The following is a 15,545-nucleotide window of genomic DNA, read 5'->3' on the forward strand; positions in this document are numbered from 1 at the left end:
CTCATGATCAATAGCGAAATGCCTACTGAAAGTGTCTGCCAACACATTCTGAACTCTCGGAAGATAAGCTGCCAACAGGGTGATTCAATTCCTTATACACCAATTCCACCAGGTGACCGTTTCTAGGGGGGGGGGGGGGGAAATAGATCTTGCCTCACCAGATTAAAAGGTAAGAACCCTGAGATTAGCAAATCCAACATTAGCTATTTTCAAGATCAAACTTATTTTGGTTTCGTACTGCTAAAAATGCCAAAACAGCTTTGCTGAGCTGCTAATGACCAAAGTTCTTTAGAAAATGTGTTTGAGGCAAGACATGCCTTTTAATTTTAACACTCAAGCTCTAGATAGTGGAGACTAAAGACTGTTTCCCCATCTGCCACAGGTAGACAGCAGTGAGTCATACTAAGAAGCCTCACAGACAGTTGGGGAGTGGGAGAGAAATAAGATGGTGATCAAGAGGCAGCTTCTTTAGTATGAAAGGATCCTGAACAGAGTCAGAAATTGTTGCTGCTCTAGAGCAGATAAGCATCATTTGACATGATCTACTTTACAGAAGGAAAAAAAGCAATGGCTCATTGTGAAAGCTCACATTTGATATCTTAATAGTCACAGCTCAGATGAATTATGAGTTTTCCCTATACTTTTATATTATAAATACATGGAGATACCTCTATTTCACTTTCAGTAGCAGTTTGCGTATTTATGCCTTTACTTATTCCTGCTGTAGTCTCCATTTCATCAACAGTGAACGTGGCTGACACAGAGTCTGGATATTCCCTTGTGTGCACTTTTATGACTTCTATAAAAACAGAGAAAAAGAGGATAAGTAGTAGTTACTGATAAACAGATTGTTTAAATACCCATTTTCTTGGGATGTACCCACCCCACCCCTCAAGTTCTGCTAAAAGCAGTGATCATTAGGACCACATGTCTTCCTTTGAAAATCCAAACAGTGAGGCCACAGCCTTTTACAAACCCCAGCTTCATGGGGGGAGGGGGTGGGGCGAAAGACACCTGATGAGATGATCAACTCCTGGGTCCCCTCTGCCTACAATGTACCAGGGCCAGAACTCTGCTGCTCACTTTTCTACCTCCTCAGAAGGGAAAGGCAAGGAACCCCAGCTTCCTGAGGGGGGCTAAAAAAGCATTACTTCCACAGCATTTATCAAATTTATTTTTTCTCTCACCCATCTGCCACTCCCCCCCATAGCATCAACCCTTCCTCCCACCAGCATTAATCCAGAGGCTACATCCACCCTCCTCTTCTGCCTTCTCCTCACCTTTGGAGCCATTTGTCCCAACCCTGCCCTTCCCTCCATCCCCATCCTCTCCCCCTGCCACACCCATTCCCACCAGAACTTCCACCCGTCCAGTGCCACCATCTCTAGCTTCACACCCATCCCTCTACACTTCTCTTGCAGTTATCTGTTTGGTCATGTGTGTATTGTATGACGTACAATAGATACTTATTTGCATACCAAGCCAGATACCAGGCGTAAGATTACAAAATCTATATGGAAACCTATAGGAAAATAATCACTGCTCTACAGCCAAAATGCTTCTGAAATAAATGTAGTCAAAGTACTTCAAAAAAAAAAATCTAGCCTTAAATTTTAGAAGTTATGCTTAAAATGAGTAAGTAAACTTCTACAATTAAAGGTACCTTCCCAGAGGCATCCTGTGGTTGTTAGAATATTGGTGCATAGAGAATTAATTGCTGAACTTGGTATTAACTGACATGATTTTAGCTAGCTAGAAATTGAAAGGTGAACTGTGCTCTGCTGGTGCTGTGAATCAAAAGTTTAAGGAGAAAAGCAGTCAATTTACATAGAGACTAGCAACTCTGGGTAGTGAATACAACTCTAATTATAATCAGCACAAGGGTATCCTCTTTATGGCTAAGATCAAAAGGATTGGTCTGGTCTATCAGATAACACAAGGAAACACCACTTCCTTCACCTAGGAAACAAGCTGACAGCGGGACACAGATTATCCAACAAGTTCTTGGAATGCACTGGAAAAAAATTTTTATTTCAGAAGGTGTAGAAAGCAATTAAGTGGGGAGGCTGTTTTAGATCTGATTTTGACAAATAGGAGGAACTGGTTGAGAATTTGAAAGTGGAAGACAGCTTGGGTCAAAGTGATCATGAAATGAGAGTTCATGATTCTAAAGACTGGTAAGAAGGAAAACAGAACAATACAGATAATGGATTTCAAGAAGGCAGACTTCAGCAAACTCGGGGAGTTGGTAGATAAGAACCCATGAGAAGCAAGTCTAAGGGGAAAAACAGCTCGAGAGAGATGGCAGTTTTTTAGAGAGACATTATTAACTGCACAAGAGAAAACTATCCCACTGTGTACAAAAGATAGGAAGTATGGCAAGAGACGACCCTGGCTTAACCAGGAGATCTTCATCTGAAACTCAAAAGAAAGTCAAACAGAAAGTGGAAACTAGATCAAATTACGAAGGATGAACATAAAACAAACACCACACGCATGTAGGAACAAAATTTTTTGCCTTGGCCTTTCTAATGAGATTAAACTTGCTAAAGACAAAGGGTAACAAGAAAACATTCTAGAAACAGCAAGAGGAAAACCAAGGACAGGGCAGGCTATTTACTCAATGGGAAGGGGAAAAAATAACAGAAAATGTGGAAATGGCAGAAATGCTAAATGACTTCTTTGTTTCAGTTTTCACCAAAAGGTTAGTAATGACTGGACATCTAACCTACTGAACGCTAGTGAAAATGAGGTAGGATCTGAGGCTAAAATAAGGAAAGAACAAGTTAAAAATTACCTAGACAAGTTAGATGTCTTCAAGTCAGCAAGGCCTGATGAAATACATCCTAGTATAATCAAGGCGCTGATTGAGGAGACTATCTGAGCCATTAGCAATTATCTTCAAAAACACATGGAATACAGAAGAGATTCCAGAGGACCAGAAGAGGGCAAATACAGTGCCCAACTATGATAAAAGAAATAAGGACAACCCAGGGAATTACAGACCAGTCAGCTTAACTTCAGTACCCCCCAGAAAGATAATGGAGCAAATAATCAAAAAATAAATTTGCAAACACCTAAAGATAAGAAGATAAGTAACAGTCAACATGGATTTATCAAGAAAAAATGTCAAACCAACCCTACTAGCTTTTTTTGACAGGGTAACAAGCCTTTTGGATGGCGGGGAAGCGGTAGATGAGGTATATCTTGACTTTAGTAAGGCTTTTGATACTGTCTTGCATGACCTTCTCATAAACTAAGGAAATATAGCCTAGATGGAGCTACTATAAAAGTGGGTGCATAACTGGTTGGAAAACCATTTCCAGAGAGTAGTTATCAGTGGTTCATACTCAAGCTAGAAGGACCTATCGAGTGCAGTCCCACTGGGATCAGTCCTGGTTCTGTTCAATATCTTAATAAATGATTCAGATAATGGCATAGAGAGTACACTTATAAAGTTTGTGGACAATACCAAGCGGGGAGGGGTTGCAAGTGCTTTGGAAGATAGCATTAAAATTCAAAATGATCTGGACAAATTAAAGAAATGGTCTGAAGTAAATAGGATGAAATTTACTAAGGAGAAATGCAAAGTACTCCACTTAGGAAGGAACAGTCCGTTGCACACATACAAAATGGGAAACGACTGCCTACAAAGGAGCACTGCGGAAAGAGATCTGGGGAGCCATACTAGACCACAAGCTAAATATGAGTCAACTGTTGCAAAAAAAGCAAATATCATTCTGGGATGTATTAGCAGGACTGTTGTAAGCAAGACATGAGAAGTAATTCTTTCGCTCTACTCTGTGCTCATAAAGCCTCAGAGTATTGTGTCCAGTTCTGGGTGCCACAATTCAGGAAAGATGTGGAAAAATTGGACAGACCCCAGAGGAGAGCAACAAAAATAATTAAAGGTCTAGAAAACATGACATGAGGAAAGACTGAAAAAAAATGGGTTTAGTCTGGAGAAGAGAAGACTGAGGACACGATAACAGTTTTCAAGTATATAAAAGGTTGTTACAAGGAGGAGGGTGAAAAATAGTTCTTGTTAACCTCTGAAGACAGAACAAGAAGCAATGGTCTTAAATTGCAGCAGCAAGGGTTAGGTTGGACATTAGGAAAAGCTTCCTAACTGTAAGAGTAGTTAAGAAGTGGAACAAATTGCCTAGGGAGGTTGTAGAATCTCCGTCACTGGGGTTTTTTTTAAGAACAGGTTAGACAAACACCTGTCAGGAATGGTCTAGTTATTATGTAGTCCTGCTTTCAGTGCAGGAAGCCGGACTAGATGACCTATTGAGGTCCCTTCCAGTCCTACACTTCTGATTCTATGCCTTGTTTCATAAAACAAGAGATATCACAGCCTGCCTGGCTGGAAAGCACTGGTGAGCAATACTTAGTAACAAGATACTCTCAGGTCTAAAAGTCTAGGCACCATTTTACATGTAACCCTTTGTTTCCAATACTTCTACTTACCATCACAGGAATCTCTATACTTTGTTAATAAGCTTATTTGTTTTCACTACAAACATATCAAAGTGTTGTGTGTTTAATGGAGCTGTGATCTGAGGTGTAACTTGTAAGCTTTTACTGCTTCTTTGGGAGCAGCGAATTGGTAAATATTGAGAGTATCCCGTGGAATAGGGGCCAGACACTCTAGGGAGACACTTGGAGAGCTTGGTGGTTGGAGTGTGCCTATCACTAACCTGGGGGGGGAGGGGGAAGAGAGAGAGAGAGAGAGCGCGCATGCGCGCGCAAGTGCATGGCCTGCATAGCCCTAGGGGGGTGCTTGTGTAGCCTGTGGCCGGCGGTGAGATGCCTCACAACCCTAGATACTCCAAAGAAGCATCACACATTTCCCCCACCCTCCCCCCAGATCAGGCTGTGGTGGGGGTGTTGAGCTTCTCTTCCAGTCCCACCACTTCCACTGCTACAGAATTTACCCTCTCTGTCCATCACTTGGTCTCGTTCAGCATTGCTCAACCCGTCCTCACAACCTGTCACTCAGCCTTTCCATGATTTCCCATCCACCAGTATTGATTACTTCCTTGTGTCTGCTCTCAGCTCTCTCCTCCCTTAACAGGATTGTTGAGTCTCTGCGTGCTTCACTCCTCTACCCTTGACTCTTTCCCCTCTCCCCCATCACAAGATGCAAACCTGCCAACTCCCCAATCTTGGCTCACTCCCAACATCTTCCTATGACCCTGCTCTCACACTGCAGAGCATCCCAACATTCTGCTGACTTGCACTAAAAATTTGTTCTGTTCTCCCTCAGTTCTGCTATCTTCGTTGCTAAACAACTCTATTTCTCCAATTTAACTGAATCTCATCACACAATACCAGTCTGGCACAGAGGTCCACTGGTGCCAACTGGCAAAGGGTTCACTGTTCTATAGAAGCAACTCCTCAGACCTGAAAAACTCACTACACCCAAAGGACCACTTTTCATGGTATTCATCCATAAAGGGCAGCATGTGAGTTCTCTACTGAAGTCTTGTAACTTACTGATACTCATCATTGTGAGATGTGTATACAGGCAATATTTAAGGAATAAGGTAACTATGTTGAAAGTTATGCCCTATGATCTTGGAGTGAAAGTAAGTCATCAGGGAATAATGTGTCTTGTTGAGGGCCCATTCAGGTAAGAGGGAGTTGAGCCTCCCTGGCTAGCTGATTACATAATGTGTTGTTCAATTGTTTACCTTTTCACCAATCCAGAAAAGTCAATGGAAAACCATCAAAGAAACCATAAAGAAGTGAAAATGACATGGAAGTGATATGACAGCAAGGGGATTGCCCTGTGTCATAAACAGATAGTTAAGGGTTAATGTCTCTTTTACCTGCAAAGGGTTAAGAAGCTCAGTAATCCTGGCTGACACCTGACCAGAGGACCAATAAGGGGACAAGATACTTTCAAATCTTGGTGGAGGGAAGTCTTTTGTTTGTGCTCTTTGTTTGGGGGTTGTTCGCTCTTGGGACTAAGAGGGACCAGACATCAATCCAGGCTCTCCAAATCGTTCTGAATCAGTCTCTCATGTTTCAAACTTGTAAGTAATAGCCAGGCAAGACGTGTTAGTCTTATTTTTGTTTTCTCAACTTGTAAATGTTCCTTTTTGCTGAGAGGATTTTACCTCTGTTTGCTGTAACTTTGAACCTAAGGGGGGGTTCCTCTGGGCTATATGAATCTGATTACCCTGTAAAGTATTTTCCATCCTGATTTTACAGAGATAATTTTTACCTTTCTTTAATTAAAAGCTTTCTTTTTAAGAACCTGATTGATGTTTTCCTTGTGTTAAGATCCAAGGGGATTGGATCTGGACTCACCAGGAATTGGTGGGGGAAGGGAGGAGGGATGGTTAAATTCTCTGTGTTAAGATCCAAGGGGTTGGATCGGTGTTCACCAGGAACTTGGTGAAAAAGCCTCTCAAGGCTGCCCAGGAAAGGGAAGATTTTGGGGGGGACAAAGTGATTCAGACACTGAAATTTCTGGATGGTGGCAGTGTTACCAGATCTAAGCTAGTAATTAAGCTTAGAAGTGTCCATGCAGGTCCCCACATCTGTACCCTAAAGTTCAGAGTGGGGGAGGAACCTTGACACCCTGTCTGTGAAAGACGACAGAACACTGACTCAGTATACCATAGGGTGAAGACCGACCCCCTGGATCCACTCACTGAGAAGGTATCTTGCTAAAGTCAGGGTGCTTCATGAAAGAAGCAGTGCTCCTAGCTCCTTTGAGCTAGCAAACATTGCAAAAGACTGAACTTTAGGGGTGAGAATCTACTTTATTAGATAAGAAAGGTAACTATTAATAAAGTATAGGCCTTTGTTTTGTACCTAACTGTTTCACACTTGCTTCCACTCAAATCTCTCTCCCTCTCTTCCCTCCGTGAAAGCAACGGCAGACAATCATTTCGCGCCTTTTTTTCCTGGGTTACCTGAGCAGATGCCAATCCACAGCAAGCATGGAGCCTGCTCAGCTCACCATCACCGTACATCTCCTGGGTGCTGGCAAACGGACTGCATTGCTACACAGCAGCAGCTCATTGCCTTTTGGCAGCAGACGGTGCATTACAATTGGTAGCCATCATCGTCATATTCTTGGGTGCTCTTTTAGCCGACCTCGGTGAGAACGGTCGGGGCGCCTGGGCAGACATGGGAGTGACTCAGCCAAGTCATTCCCATCTTCTGCCGAGCACCCAGGAGATGACCATGGCTAGCACTTGTACTGCACCATCTTCTGTTGAGCTTCCAGGAGATGATGATGGATAGCAATCATAATGCAGCATCTTCTGCCGAGCACCCAGGAGCTGTCGATGGCTTGCAGTCATACTGCACCGTCTGCTGCCAGCCTAAGATGTAAAAGACAGATGGATCAAAACAAGAAATTGACCAGATTTGTTTTGTGAAACCAACAGCCTGCTAAACCCAGAGTTTTGAGTCCAATCCTTGAGGGGGCCACTCTGTGCGACAGTTGTGTGTGTTTCTCCTTGATGCAAAGCCACCCCTTTTGTTGATTTTAATTCCCTGTAAGCCATGTCGTCAGTCACCCCTCCCTCCGTCAGAGCAACAGCTGATAATTGTTTTGTGCAAAACCAGGTGAGGAGGCGACGACAGCACAGTGACGAGAGGGACATGGTCTGGGCAATGTGCCCCGACAACGTGCACATCATGTTGATGAGCTCTGCATGAGCTCTGCAAACACGCTGGCCAAACAGGAAATGAAATTCAAAAGTTTTCAGGCCTTCTCCTGTCTACCTGGCCAGTGCATCTGAGTTGAGAACACTGTCCAGAGCAGTCACAATGGAGCACTCTGGGATAGCTCCCAGAGGCCAATACTGTCGAATTGCGTCCACACTACCCCAAATTCGACCCGGCAAGGCCGATTTCAGCACTAATCCCCTCGGAGGTGGAGTAAAGAAATCGATTTAAAGAGCCCTTTAAGTAAAAAAAAAAAAAAAAAAGGGGGCTTCATCGTGTGGACGGGCCCAGGCATAAACCGAGGTAATGCTGCTAAATTTGACCTAAAATCATAGTGTAGACCAGGCCTCAGACATCTCCTCATGGATTCCTAGCTGTCAGTCTAAGCTCAACATGAATAAAACTCAGCTCCTAATCTTGTCCCCAAAGCCCTCCCTGTTACCTTCTTTCTCGATCACTGTGGACACCATCATCATCCTGCCTATTACTCAGACATTGCCATCTTCAACTGACTTCTCTCTAGGTCCTGTGTCCTGTCTGTATCTTGCCAATTCTGAGTAAAATCCTTTAGACATGGTCTTCCCTATCTACACAGCTAAAAAGCTCTCATCCAAATTCTTATCTTGCATCTTGATTACTGCAATGTCCTTGTCCATGAACATGACAAATAAATTCTTACCCATCTCATATCCATTCAGAATGCTGCAGCAAAGATCATTTTCCTAACTTGGTGCTTTGACCATTTCACCCCTCTTTTGAATCCCTCCACTCCCTTTCCCCATTTCTATATCACATCAAACATAAGCTACTTGTATGCAATTTCTAGGCCTTTCACAGTCAATCCCCACCATACCTCTCATCTCTCATTCGCTATCAAACCGTCAATGCTTGCTTCTGATCAGTCCATGATGCAGCCTCCTACAAACAAGCAACTTCCTGCTTTCTCCCATGCTACCCCACACACTTGGGAGGGGCATCCTATAAACATCCACAAAGCTACATTATCTACCTTCAAATCCCTTCTCAAACCTCTGCTCTAAGAATACAGTTTTTTAAACCCTTCTATTAGCTAACAGCTCAAAGGCAGTTGCTTGGTTTCCAAGTCTGTATCCCAAAAGGTGCTGGTTCACAAAAAGAGATAATTCAAAAATGTCTCTTCACAGAACTAAGTAGTCAAGATGGAAGAACCATGCACTGGAGAGAGACTGGTACAGCTCCGACTGAACAGCCAGTATTAGGACATGCTTGAAACAGCATTGAAAGACAACCAAACTGAGTAAAACCCCAAATGAAAGGAACTAGGGAAACCAACAGAACATTTGCAATAAAAACTTCCGCAAAAGAATTATCTTGAACGTCCTAAGGTGACTCAAAGCCTAAATTCAAATCACTGTGCATGCCACTACTGTGGTTTCAGATCAAAGCATAGAATAAATTGCTTGTAAGAGCAAAATCATCTGGTGGAACTGGTAGCCAGACTGGAGGTACTGAAACCATGACAAGCAGAAAATTAAAAATGACATTCAAGTTAAAGCTATTAATGTCCCATGAGCTTTGTCTTGTCAGATCTTCCGGATGTTCCTTTCACCTAGAAGTATAGCCACAAAAGCATACTAAAAATCCTGCTACTGTCCTGGAGAAAAGGCGGGTTGGTTTTAGGCCTTGCATTTGAAAAGAGTGGGATTTTTAGCTGCTTTTTCCTGTGGCTGAAGAGCCTTCTGGGCAGTAGCCAGTTGGGGCTTCAATCATTTTCTGTATTGGTGTTTAAGAAAGTGTTGACATCTGACTCAAAAGTCCTTTGATAGAGAAGGCGTGTATCACAACTTCCTCTCCTGCCATCAAGAAGGAAGTAGGAAAAAGAGAAGGCACAACCTGCCTCACTAACTCCTGAAAAGTCAGAGGCTCAGATTCATAGTATACATCATTTTAGTTCATTTCAACACATCAATCTCTCACTTAAAAAAATTAAAATAAAAGCAAAACCCACAAACATGGCCATGGTCCATCAAGTCCATTGTTCTGTTTGACAGTGATCAGTACCAACTGCATCAGTAGAAGGTGCAAGAAATCACAGAGTGAGAAATTACAATACTCACAGAGGAAGTCTCCTATCTCCCATTGGAGATTGGCTTATAATTGAGGCTTAAGTATTTATATCCCTTCCAAAAGCAGGAAATAGCGAGTAAAAACTTTTCTGTGACATGGGAAATAAAGTCCTGGGCAGAGAAGATTAACTTTCAAGACAGTTCACATAAAGGATACAAAAAAGAGGGAGTTCAAGTCCTCCTCCTAGTTCTCTACACTGTACCTGTAGAACTTGAAAAAAGAACTTGATCCAATCTGGGAACACCTTTTCTGTGTTGGAGTTGCAGTTCTTCAGGCAAGGATGGGGCCCCAACATACCAGTCCAACTGAGCCCTGTACCAGTGTTGGCTGGCAGGGAACAAGCAGGGGATAATTCACCCATTGTAGAGCCTGTAAGTGCTGTTTCACAAAGGGAACACCACTTGAACTTAAGCCAGGTGTTTGCAGGACAGCTCTTCTGTGTTCACTCAGGCATGGCAGAGTCCAGCAGGGAGGCGCTGCAGCAGCAGATCCAGGAGGTTGTAAAACCATGCTACTATTTATCCAATCCAGAAAAGGAGGAGGAGAAGGAAGATTTTAAATCGCAACTTCATGAAACAAATAAAAATAAAAATTTTAAAAACAAAATGGTCAGGAGAAACTGACCAACTTGTTCCACTGCCAGAAGCAGAAAATCTGGTGATTTTCAGTTCAGTGCCCTGAACTGAAGGGCAGAACTTAGTCCTGGAGCCTCCAGCAACAACACTGGACCACAATTCCACAGATCACAGCATTAGCACAATGAATGAATGAGGAGAGAAGCTGTGCAACAGAAAGTAAGTTTCACTGAAAAAAGAAAACGGATGAAGGTTTTAGATTAGTGAATCATACTATTTCTCGTGTTCACTTGCAGACAGCTCATAGTACTAGGCCTTGTGGATTAAGAGGAAATCAGAGTTGTTTGGGGGTAGAAATATTAACGTATGGTACTTAATCTATTTCAAATCCTAAACAGCAAGTAACAGGGTGTGTTGCCATAAAGTAGGCCTAATTGCTACAAAGGTTACTTCATTATAACACACACTAAATCCCCATCAGGGCACTTTAAAGAAGTCAGTGATAGGTTTCTGAACCTGATAATTTAGGGCAGTTGAAATTTATTAATTCAAGCTGGTGGAGTCTAGATGTGTACTTTTGCCAGTTTTCCCCTCAAACAGCCTCCTATATGAGGTACAGAATTAGTTTAGAATAGTTGTTTGCTCTCCAAGGTGGCAGCCAGAGCTGTCACTTCATGGCACTGGGGGCCACAGTTCTTGTTGCAAAGAGCATGACATCTTTAGAACCATCAAAAAAAGTCTGATATTGGATCTTCTCATCGGTGCACCTGTCTGTGGGTTTTGAGGTCAATGCAACAGAACAGAGGCCCTATTAGTGGACCTCCCGAAGTTTATTGTAGCCAGCATTGCTTTGAGAAAGGCAGAGGATGCTTTAAAGTCCTCTTATAGTGTGCTCTTGATCTTTTGGTCAGAGGTTCTTTGGGTTACTAACTGCTGCAAGGGAGATTGCCATGTCTTGTCAATGACAAAAACAGATGCCACCAACAACATGCAGTTTATTCCTGGATGTGTTCAAATTTCAGGGCTTCTTGGCAGTCTCTTTCCTTCACTTAGAATTTTCCTCTCTTCCTATAAGACTTATTCCAATGAGGCATGGAAGGGAATAATAAAGTCTACAATAGTTTTAAAATAGGAGACACTTTCATGATGATTTCAATAGCTACTATGATTCTCCTGGTCATTTTCTCAAGCAATTTCAGAGAGCGTGGGTGTGTTGTTTATTGGGTTCCTCACCTTTACAGCGTGATTCCAAAAGGGTATTGTCTTCCTGAGAGGAAGACAATGTTTTTGGCTGACATTGTGCTGCTCCTGGGGAAAGAGGCTGGAAAGGGAAGTATTAAGAAGAAGTTTGAGTGCTGGACCCTGACAAGAAAGAAGGTATGAAACATCTAAGATTCTGGAGGCTTTTCCTCCCCTAAGCTATAAAAGCGTAGGTCTCTGGGACCTTAATTCTGCAATGAGGAAGGAACCTGAGGATGCTTGACTCCCCTCTCCACTCACCAGGCAACAATTATCTATTTTATTTGATAAGTGAACTATGGGATTTTGGCCTTTAAGACTAGGGTCACAGAAATGTTCCACCCCAATAACATTTACCCTCTACTCAGAAGCAAAAGCTTGTTTTTCCCACCACTTCAAAAGAATTGAATAAAATAAATTACTTAACATTCTAGGTTATGACCCCCACCCTTGCCTTGCCCACCCAATGTCTACTGTCTCTCCAGATAGGGACCTAGTCTTGTGTTTTTTGTACAAGAGTAGACATGTAGATGATGTTGCATAAATAGTATTTAACTAGTAACAGACTAAATAAATGTGAAGTGTCCCAAAGTGATCCGCAAGACCTGAAAATGTAATTTCCTGCAATTTTCCAGTGTTCCTGACAGATGCTGAGATGGCCAGAACAATTCAAGTTTCTCTCTGGCACTAGGACCTCATGCAGTCCTTATAAAGATTTTGTGTTCTTTAATCTTAGAAGAGAAAATAACTCCTGGTGAAAAATATTTCAGTGATTGCCCCCTTTGAGAGTATATTCATAATAGTCTTCACAAATTCTAATTTTAGTGGTTAGGAATATTCACATACAGCTAACAATTCACAAATTGATCCTGCTACTTTACCCATTTTATAGTACCTGGAAAAAATGTATCAGAAATTTGTGAACTCTCTTGCTCAGAGTTGCCTCTTGATGCATCAGACTGCCTTAACAAAGCTACAGGTTGCCTTTTCTCTGGAGATGTAATATGATAACCAAAAGATGGCTGTAAAAAATAAGTCAGTTAGTGATTTTTTCCTCAAGTAGTTTTATAACATCCTAAAAATTGTCTGTAGAGTGTTTAGGTAGCACATATAAAAAAACCTATGTAATTGTTTTCATTGTTAAAACATTTTTGTTTAGTTGAACAGATTTTTCTCACTCTACCCCAAAAGAGGATAATCTCCACAGACCTCCAACGATCCTCCTGTATCTGGCCTACTTTTACAATATACTATAGCCCAGGGGTGGGCCATAATTTTTGCAGGAGGGCCACTCCACGAATTTTGGTAAGTCATCAAAGGCTGCACATTTCTACTATATTAATGGAGGGGGTGCAGGGTCTGGGAGGGAGTTTGGGTGCAGGAGGGACCTCCGGGCTGGTACAGAGTGTTGGGGTGCTGGAGAGGGTGAGGGGTGTGAGTTCTGGGAGTTTGGTGCAGGACAGGGGTCCGGGCTGTGGCAGAGGATTGGGGTGCAGGAGGGGATGCAGTGTCTGGGAGGGAGTTTGGGTGCAGGAGGGGGTTCTGACCTGGGGCAGGGGTGCAGGAGAGGGTGCAAGGTGTAGGCTCTGTCTGGAAGGTGCTTACCACAGGCAGCTCCTGGCTGGCAGCAGAGCAGGGTTCAGGCAGTCTGCCTGCATGCCATGGCCCCACGCCACTCCCAGAAGCAGCTGCGGCTGGCTGCTGCTTGCACACCCCTTGGGAGGAGGGGGACAGCGGGTCTATGTGCACTGCCCACGCCCGCAAGCACTGTCCCCCCCGCAGCTCCCATTGGCTGGTTTCTGGCCAATGGAAGCTTTGAGGACAGTGCTGGGGGCAGGGGCAGTGCACGGAGCCACCTCCCCACCCGCCAGGGACGCGCAGAGATGTGCCAGCAGCAGCTGGCCACTTCCAGGAGCGGTGTGGGGCCACAGCAGGCAGGCAGCCTGCCTGAGCACCCCGCTGTGCAGAGGGACTTTTAGCAGCCTGGACTCTGAGACTGCAAGGGGAAAGAGAAGGCCGGAAAGAAACGTTAGATGGGCTGAACCCAGCCCGCAGGCCGTATTTTGCGCACCCCTGCTATAGCCCAATGTACAATATTACTTCACCAAAAGGTAGAATTTGAAACCTACTGGTAGTCAAAGTGGCCCCTTAAATAACACAAGGCATGCCCTATACCTGCTCTCTAATAACTCCTAGCCTGGGAACAAAACTAATCCAATCTCTCTCACATGCTAGAACAGAGAATTATTAGCAACTGGATTAGTCTAGAACAGGGGTAGGCAACCTATGGCACGCGTGCCAAAGGCAGCACACGAGCTGATTTTCGGTGGCACTCACGCTGCCTGGGTCTTGGCCACCGGTCCGGGGGGCTCTGCATTTTAAGTTAATTTTAAATGAAGCTTCTTAAACATTTTAAAAACCTTATTTACTTTACATACAACAATAGTTTAGTTATATATGATAGACTTATAGAAAGAGACCTTCTAAAAATGTTAACATATATTACTGGCATGCGAAACTTTAAATTAGAGTGAATAAATGAAGACTTGGCACACCACCTCAGAAAAGTTGCCAACCCCTGGTCTAGAAGATGACACTCTTCTGGAAGCATTAGTTACAAATGCAATAGAAGAACAGAGTTCCAGCTATGTTCCTCTTATCTTTTTCTTCTTTGCATCGAAGTCCAGTTCTTTGCATTAAAATGGTCAGCCACATACCCTTCTCACGTCACTGCCTCCGCCAAGACAGCCAAGAGCTTCCGATCTCTGACCAAAGAACTCCCCCAAAGACAAACGTAAGTAGCTAGCGTCTTTACTAAGATCAGATGTTGTTTGGGATGCCTTCAGCAGCTTATAGCTATTGGCAGATTTCCATGATGTGTCCTCTACTTCAGATGTATTGTGTGTGTCTATTTTTTCTTCCTGTGAATGAAAAAATCATTTTGAAAGTTGTACAAAATAAGTAAATCACCCTTCTGCAGTTCTCAGAAAGTTAACTTTTTATAAAGTCACTAACCTGCAAAAATCTGTGATCCCTCTCAAATTCTTCTTGATCTTGTGCGATCTTAGCTATTGCTTCAGCTTTAAAAAATGAAAATAATTAACTACACATAGCCATTGGTATAAAACTGATTTGAAATTAAAATTTCATAAGTTTGCAGCATTTTTCCAAGTCAATGACAAATTCTTTCTACTAAAGCATGTGTAACTACGCATACAAGGCAGCAAGGGCCAGATTTACAAAGGTATATAGACACACAACGATGCAAGTGGGGAATTTACAAAAGCCCCTGCTTTGAATACCTTTGTAAATCTAGCCTCTACTCCTTAGATGTAAAAAAATTAAGCTTTCGTGTTAGATGTAATTTAGTCCTCCTGGCAGTAAAAAAAGCCAAAACTGTCAATACTTTTTTGGTACAGTGTCTGTAGCAATAGTCTTCAACACTGTAGGGCCTATCTCAAACAGAACTCTGAACCAGTTTTTGGCTTTCAAACCCATGTATCCTCCATGAAAAATTATCTTCAAAGTTTCAAAATGCCTCCCTTAAATTAAAGCATTTCAGAATTGTAGTGTACCAGTTTTTGCCACATCCATACACAGTAACCAATATGGTAAATTTAACCTATCTTTTATGTTTTAGTTGTACATGCTTGAATTGCAACTACATTACTAGCATACACAAAATAATAAATGCTTTGGTCCCTACAATAAGCAGTTGTGATTGAGAACATAGGTCTATCATAAGGTTGCCATGCAAGCTTACTTGTGTCCTTGTACATGTGCATTATGATACAATGCAGAAAATTAAAAATGCAGCTGAAATAAAGAGAGAATGACATGCTGGCGGAGGGTTGTGAGAGAGGTCCAAGAGGGGGCTAGCTCAGACTATAGCAGGAGGAGGACCGGGAGAGTGATGCAGGGTATATATAAATA

At 42.8% G+C, this 15,545-nt stretch overlaps 1 protein-coding gene across 1 annotated transcript in view; it reads right to left on the bottom strand.

Annotated features, from left to right (window-relative positions):
- LOC120397312 (centrosomal protein of 192 kDa-like) overlaps positions 1-15,545 on the bottom strand; it is a 189,227-nt gene that overhangs the window by 109,045 nt on the left and 64,637 nt on the right. Inside the window, exons 25-28 of the mRNA XM_039523013.1 lie at positions 14,628-14,692; positions 14,330-14,533; positions 12,508-12,634; positions 669-799 (exon numbers count right to left, since the gene is read on the bottom strand). Of these exons, the coding sequence (XP_039378947.1) occupies positions 669-799; positions 12,508-12,634; positions 14,330-14,533; positions 14,628-14,692 (527 nt within the window). The remainder of the gene's footprint in view (positions 1-668; positions 800-12,507; positions 12,635-14,329; positions 14,534-14,627; positions 14,693-15,545) is intronic.

Source organism: Mauremys reevesii, linkage group 2, assembly GCF_016161935.1.
Source record: "Mauremys reevesii isolate NIE-2019 linkage group 2, ASM1616193v1, whole genome shotgun sequence".
NCBI classification, from domain to species: domain Eukaryota; kingdom Metazoa; phylum Chordata; order Testudines; family Geoemydidae; genus Mauremys; species Mauremys reevesii.